Source organism: Musa acuminata, chromosome BXJ2-7 (assembly GCF_036884655.1).
Source record: "Musa acuminata AAA Group cultivar baxijiao chromosome BXJ2-7, Cavendish_Baxijiao_AAA, whole genome shotgun sequence".
NCBI classification, from domain to species: Eukaryota; Viridiplantae; Streptophyta; class Magnoliopsida; order Zingiberales; family Musaceae; genus Musa; species Musa acuminata.
The window spans coordinates 11,687,194-11,694,276 of NC_088344.1; the positions used below are offsets into that span (position 1 = coordinate 11,687,194).

Genomic DNA, 7,083 nt, shown 5'->3' on the forward strand with positions numbered 1-7,083 from the left:
ACACGGTCTCCACCACGACCCAAACATGGTTCGTTGACACATCAGACTTGTTTCCGATTCGGTTCGAGCTTCATGTCAGAACCTTATTCCGATTCAGGTCCGACCGGTCGGATCCAGTGGCTGAGTCTCCTCCACGTCATCTCTCGCTCCCACGGCGTCGAAATCGACGGCCCAGCGAACGGACCCCTCATTGGAGAATTCCTCCGGACCAAAAGGACGACGGTAGCCCTCTCACGCGGAGACTGCTTCCGGCCACGAGGGTAATTTCGTCAAGTGATGTGAGGGCCCGATCACAGGACGGATTGCGATACACGCACCGTACGAAAGAGTTTGTATCCAATATTAGCTTTTGCTAAACGACGATTTCGATTTACTGTCCAAATGCAGGGAATATAAATTGAAACCTTCGCATTAACCCCAACCACTAAAAAAACGTTTTATAATTATTATATTAAATAAGGAAATTAGAGAAAAACATCCATCCACGAATTCCCTCCTTCGATTACCGGTTCACAAATAATTGCAAGTCTTATCCTAACCGTTACAAACAAATGTTGTATATGATTATTTATCTTTAGTATCGTTTCCCTTTCAGCTCTCTGGGAACAGTAAAAGCGGTTCAAGTTTAAACCCGACCAAAAGCCGTCAATGTTAGCTTAGCTGCCACGGAGTGGGACCCGAATGGTTTCAACGCCAGTGGCAATCACTATGCAGGTAGGTCGACGGGTAACTCGTGGATGGGGTCCGCAAGGCATACTTACCGGAAGAAACGCGGTGATGTCACGTTTCTGACCAAGCTTTTGAGTCGCCTTTAACGCACAAAACCGTGGGAAGTCGCTTGCTTTGTCCGTCGCCGTACGATCCCCAGAGGTGGACACGTGGAGGAGATCGGAGCGGATGGGAGAGGAGGGGGATGGTTGGTCCTGGTTGGGTTGGCCGACCGGGCACTGGCGGTGGCGCCGACGGGAGCGTTACCGGAAGCGCCGGTTGTCAGGGTCAAAGGTATAACCGCGGGGTTTAAGCGAAATGAGACGTAAAAGGGTTCTGCCCGTCGATAAAAGCAGAGAGAGAGAGAGAGAGAGAGAGGGCGAGGGGGTTCGTTTCTTTCGTTTCGCAAGAGCGATTCTTCGGAAGAATTTAAGGGATCGACGAAGAGAGATTTGGATGCGAATTGCGATTGAAATCTGGAGCTGGGCATCTCGAGAGTCTCCGATCTCGTTTCCGCTCTAATTCGAACGGGAATTTTGGCGCTTTCCCGGTGATCCGATGGCAATTTGAGATCTTCACGAGGAGATAGTCCCACTTGCTGTTTCGGAAGGTGAGCAGACGGAGTTCTGTTCCATTTCGCGGCATGATTCTTCTGTTGGTGTCGGAAGCTACGATTTTTGTCCATTTTGTATCTCCAAAATCGTGAAATCTGCCTGGTTTACGCCCTTCCGTGCCTAATTCCTTGAGTTTCTCCTGGTTGCCTCGTGAGGGAAGCGATCCGGATGTCGATGAAAAGTTTTGGCGTTTCTCGTTTGAATTCGGTGGAACTCGATCGCGATCCGATCTTCGCCTGCGCAATTCATCTCGAGCACACAGATTTACTTCGATCTCGTTGCGTTTCTTTTCTTCTTGGATCTGGAACACCAATTCGTTGAGCCTTTCGCATCCCCTTGCTTGTGGCTTTTGTCTTGATCGCTTCGTTCCAGGTTTTCGTTATTTTTTAAAGATTATCCTTCCTTGAGATGGGAAAAATACTTCGTAATTTTTAATCATAAATCTTTTTCTTTTTTTTGGTTCTGCTCGATTGTAATTCAGGAAGATGCCTGCTATTCTTATTTTTGATGTCGGTATAAATTACTCGCTGGATGGCGGTGTGAGAGGTTTTGGGTTTCCGATGCCTGCAAGCTATGGCACATCTTTGATATTACGTGATGATGCTAAGCAGATGTAGCTCGTGGTTTCCTTTTTGATCTCTCGTAACTCCCCAAGCAATTCCCTCCTCCGGTAACTCCAAAAATGGGGGCATTTGGTCGAAGGGTTGGTTGGAGATGTAGCTTTCCTGTGTTATTCGATTCAGATCGAGAGGTGATCGGGGATTTTGATTTCCTGCAGAAAAACGTGTATTTGGAGCATCTTTCGTGGAAAACATCTGCGGGAAATTTCTACTCTTGTTTCTTGAATTCGCCGATGTTTGGCAATTCCTCTTGATCCGAATCATGGATTTTGCATGATCGACCTTTCGTCGAGGCCTTGCTGCCTTCTTTTTCTGAATTGACGGCAGATTGTGAACTCAGTGTTGCTTCTCTTTTGCAGTTGGTGAGTTTCATCCTGCCCTTTGTGTTTGGGATATGGTGTTGCAGAAGAGGTTGGATTATGCATGCGGTGGCTACCGGGCCCCTGCGATGCCGCATTTACCGAGATCAGCTAGGGTAAATTTGTTGCCCCAATTTGCTCTTTTAGTTCTTGGTTGGCATTTGGGCTCTGTGCAACTCATCATGGTACATCTGTAGGGAAAGCGATCCGCAAGAAAGAAGGTCGAGGACAACCAGACGTATGCATTCGACTTGCTTGCCACCATTGCAGGCAAATTGTTGTCAGAAATTAAAAGCTCTCCGTCTCCTTGTAACAGTACTGGAACGTCTAACGCTGCTGCAGGAAGGGATGCTGCTAAACAAGAGCAAATAGATGAAGAGAAGTCACTGAAATGTGAAGGTTTTGATTGGCTAAGCTGTAATGAGGCTGTGTTCAGTCCTGAAAATGCCCTTGAAAAACATATCACATATAAGTTGAAGGAGAACTCAAATGTCCCGAAAGATTCATCATCGGGACCTGCTTCTCCTTTCATAAAATCTGATTTATCAGATGAGGATGCTATCGGAGGTGATGGTAGTAGAATTGAACATGGTGTTGGTGCTGCTGCTGAAAAATGTATCAAGGGTAGTCTTTCTTCTAGTTCTGTGGAATCATATGACCGTAAAGAAGATGGGGGCAAGAAATTACTAGTAGCTGAGCAACAGGTGGCTGGAAATTTCATGGACAGGAATGCTCCATATAAGTATAGTTTGGATGATCCGTTGGTTATGGATGTCAAACCTCCTTTGGTTAGCTCTGACAGCAGTGTTGAAGCTCCCCTATATAGGAACAATATTTCTCATAATTATTCCTTTCCGAAGCAGGAAGATGGTATGGATCTTGCTGCAGATAAAGATGATGACGAAAATTCTTCTGGATGCACTCACCCTGCTCCCGTTGCTAATAAAACCTCTAGGATGCCGCGTATAGGTGATCGTAGGATAAGGAAGCTTATGTCATCTAAACTCCGGAAAGTAGCTCCAACAGTGTTGCAGGATGCCGGGACATCTAACTATGGTACGTGTAATGTTTTCCTCTTGTGCTTGGTGACATGACAGGTAGTAAGCTCTCACATCTACATTCAGCAAGCTTAATTCCCTTTTTCATTTCAGATGTAGAACAGAAGCCGGCTTTAAGAGGCAAAAGAATGTGTTATACTCGCCAAAGAACTCAGAGGAGCTCCTTCAAGAGAAGGAAGTTGTTTGATCATTGCCCGGTATCACCTTATGACGGAGGGATATATGGTGAAGGCCTGTCAAAAATGTCTGAAAGTAGCAGGATCAAGTTAGAAACAGACGATTCACATGCCACTTTGTGTGGAGGTTTGTTATCTATATATATATATATATATATATATATATATATATATATATATATGCTACTGACATGCTACATGCACCAGTTTGGGTACCTCTGAATTTTGAGACGATTCATTTTTTTACGTTTGCAGCAAATGGTGCATCATCATTCATGACAGGACAAAATTGTTGCTATGAATCGCCAGACTACCATGGTAAATAGTTGGATTATATGTTGTTTTTCATTTTGATCCCGACATGATGATCAGGTCCTAATGGGTGCTATCTTGTCTCTCTTTTTTTGCTCCAGTGAAACTCAGCATCAAGTCTTTTAAGGTGCCTGAACTTGTTATTGAGATTCCTGAAACTGCTACGGTTGGTTCCCTGAAGGTATACAATATTATTGTACTCTTGTCATAACACTGTCATTGTGCATTTCTTCAATGTTATTATTAGATTTCTTTTGACAGCCATGGACTGTATGACGACATATAGATTTGTACTTTGATGATTGACTGTAGTAAAAGTCACAAAAGGATGCGGTAATTAGCTACAAGTTTCTGATAACATGTACCTGATTTAGTTTACAGAAAAAGAAAGTATTTTCAATGTGTTCAGTTTTAGATTTTAAATCGGACTTGAGAATCATCAATCATGGAAAATAATTTTCCATTTACTTCAATTAAGCAGACTACTCAGTCGAACAACATTTTCTTTTCCAGAACATTGTGTTTTAACTCTGGTTTACGTCTTCTTGCAATTATTATGCAGAGGACAGTATTGGAAGCTGTTACTGCTATCCTTGGAGGTCGACCCCGTGTTGGTGTTCTTCAAGAAGGAAAGAAGGTTAGAGATGACAACAAGACCCTGCGCCAGGCTGGGATTACCTATGGTGATAAACTGGATAATCTAAGTTTTACAATGGAGCCAAATCCCGAAGAAGCTCTCGTTCCACCACCTAGTTCCGAAGATCCTGATTTCCTTGGTCTTGCTTGTGCGCCTGAACCACTTGCTAGGTAATTAAATTTTGCAATTTTTTTTTCATTAGAAATGCATTTTGTTCAAATCTTCTTCCCTTATGGTTGTGAATTCTGGTAGCATGCATTTTTGTGCTCATTGTTATTCAAGTAATTTATATGAAATGTCCTATAATAAGACCAATTTTTATGGCACATACAATTCAACCCCCTTGGTTTAGTAAAATGAGAAAGAATGAACTTTTACTGGGGCGGTGATCTGCTTTCTTTGCCGTGTAGTAATCGTCATAGCTACTTGTTCCAACCAAATAAGCTAAATATACTGAACATTTTGTAGGATGCCGCCAATTGCCCCTGCTGCTGCTGCTGTAGATCAGAGGGGACCTGACTCCACGGAATCTGTACAGACCTGCCCCGAGATGGATCACGATTCATTTCACTCTCCGATTGATCCATCATCGCCGGAGAAAACAACAGCAAGTGCACTAGCTCTGGTTGCTGTACCACCCATGGATGTCGAGGCACTGGCCATGGTTCCACTCGGCAACAAGCCCAAGCGGTCTGAAACTCCTCAGCGCCGGGTTCGGAGGCCCTTCTCCGTCGCCGAAGTAGAAGCCCTTGTTCAGGCCGTCGAAAAGCTCGGGACCGGAAGGTGTGCATCGCTTCTGCTACACACTGACATGACTAAACATATCACTTTCTTATTGCTCTGTGTGTATCGATTTCTTCAGGTGGCGGGACGTCAAACTCCGGGCCTTCGAGAACGCAAAGCACCGGACTTACGTCGATCTTAAGGTAATCAATCAAATGTGTTCTTATCTCGATTGGTTACCCATGACAATATTAGGCCAACGTCTGCGTGCATGATGGGAGTGTTGTTGCTAGGAAGGATAGCCAACCGCTGGTTCTTTTTGACTTCAACGTTTTGACTACACATCCTTGTCTGTTCTTTACATCCTTATCTGTTATTTTGGGTCGGTGGACCGTGGTAGGAAAGTTAGCTATATCCGCACGGTTGGTGCTGCCCTCACGCGATTGGCTTGTGATAATACGTCTGACTTAGGCTAAGATGGACTGGAGTTGTTTAATGCAGGATAGAGACAAACCAGGTTGTAGTCTTAATTCTAGCAGTGGGACGAACCGCCTCGTGTCCAACATGCATGATTCCATGGGCAGTGAATTTAAATTAGTCGGGTGTAGCGTTCCATGTGCCAATCGTGGTGAAATGTTTCGTTTCTTGTTGTCGTGCGCAGGACAAGTGGAAGACGCTGGTGCACACGGCAAGGATCTCCCCGCAGCAGAGGAGGGGAGAACCGGTCCCTCAAGAGCTCTTGGACCGGGTCCTCTCCGCCCACTCGTCCTGGTCACAGAAGCAAGCCAAGCTCCTGCTGAAGCCACCTGCTCCTCTGTTAACAAGCCAATGACCGACCCATGTAAAGATAGATCCATCCCCCCAGAAACACTAAAAGACACGCCCAAAGTGAAAAAAGGTAGCTGACGAAAACTGTGTATTATTTATTCGCTCACACCATTATTCTTTGGAGCCAGCAGGGAGTTCTTCTCCTTGAGAATTGACGAGGACGAGAGCTTTCTGTGGCCATTTGTACATGACGATCGATGTTTCCTCCGAAACAACCGGGATTGGGTGGGAAAAGAAAGCAGATTCGAATGTGATCGCAACCGGTGACATCTCTCACATGTTTAGCTCGATTCTTTTGGTGGAGTTATGGGAAACAGATGCCAACAATACATAGCTGTCTAAGTTAGATGTCTTTATGCTACTACATTTCTTTTCCTTTTTTTTTTTTTTTATGCTGTATTGGTTACTCTGAAACATTTATTTCATGTAACATATGATCCCATTTGATCCTGCAAATATGTGAGTGAACCATTCACTTTCTACTCTTTTGTCATCCATCGATTAGAAATATCCATGTGGCACAATCTTGTTGCATCAAAGTCCAATGGCCCTCATCTTGGTGCGACAAAGCTAAACTGGGCTCTCGGGCTTCCGGTTCGAACCGGAATCAAATCGAACTAAACGATCGAATTAATGCAATTACAATTCGAAATAGTCGGTTTCTAAATCAAAAAAATCGAGACGGCCGATTTCTGAACCTCAATTTTCCGACTCTGAATTCGAATTCGATGGAACCATTCCGAGAAGAGGACGGAGGAGGTGTGCGGCCGAGCCCATGAGTCACGTGCGTGCATGCCTGCCTGACGTCCCATCATCAATCAAGATGAGCCGTCCGCTTTCCCCCATGTCTTTTCAATAATAATAATAATAATAATAATAAAGGTTAAATATAAGGGTAAATTAAGTCTAACCAACCTAAATAATAAAGAAAGATAAATAGGGGTGTGGATATTACTGCAATCGATCATTAAAGAACTGAAAGAGGGCAACGAGATGTGACATGCTATTGCGCAACCACATGCGGAAAAGAAGCAGCGATGGCCTAATC

General features: G+C 44.4%; 1 protein-coding gene across 2 annotated transcripts; it reads left to right on the plus strand.

Moving 5' to 3' along the window:
* Positions 1–1,037: 1,037 nt before the first annotated feature.
* LOC135617238 (telomere repeat-binding protein 5-like) lies at positions 1,038–6,517 on the plus strand. Of its 2 annotated transcripts, XM_065117264.1 has the most exons (11): positions 1,038–1,318; positions 2,302–2,417; positions 2,499–2,539; positions 2,618–3,357; positions 3,453–3,662; positions 3,791–3,853; positions 3,949–4,028; positions 4,410–4,654; positions 4,953–5,267; positions 5,347–5,410; positions 5,869–6,517. In XM_065117264.1, exons 2-11 carry the CDS (start codon positions 2,337–2,339, stop codon positions 6,037–6,039), a joined length of 2,010 nt encoding a protein of 669 aa, XP_064973336.1. In that variant the 5' UTR covers positions 1,038–1,318; positions 2,302–2,336; the 3' UTR covers positions 6,040–6,517. The 2 variants fall into 2 exon arrangements, with proteins under 2 accessions (XP_064973336.1, XP_064973335.1); XM_065117263.1 differs by having other exon boundaries at positions 1,039–1,318; positions 2,499–3,357.
* The last annotated feature ends 566 nt before the right edge of the window (positions 6,518–7,083 follow it).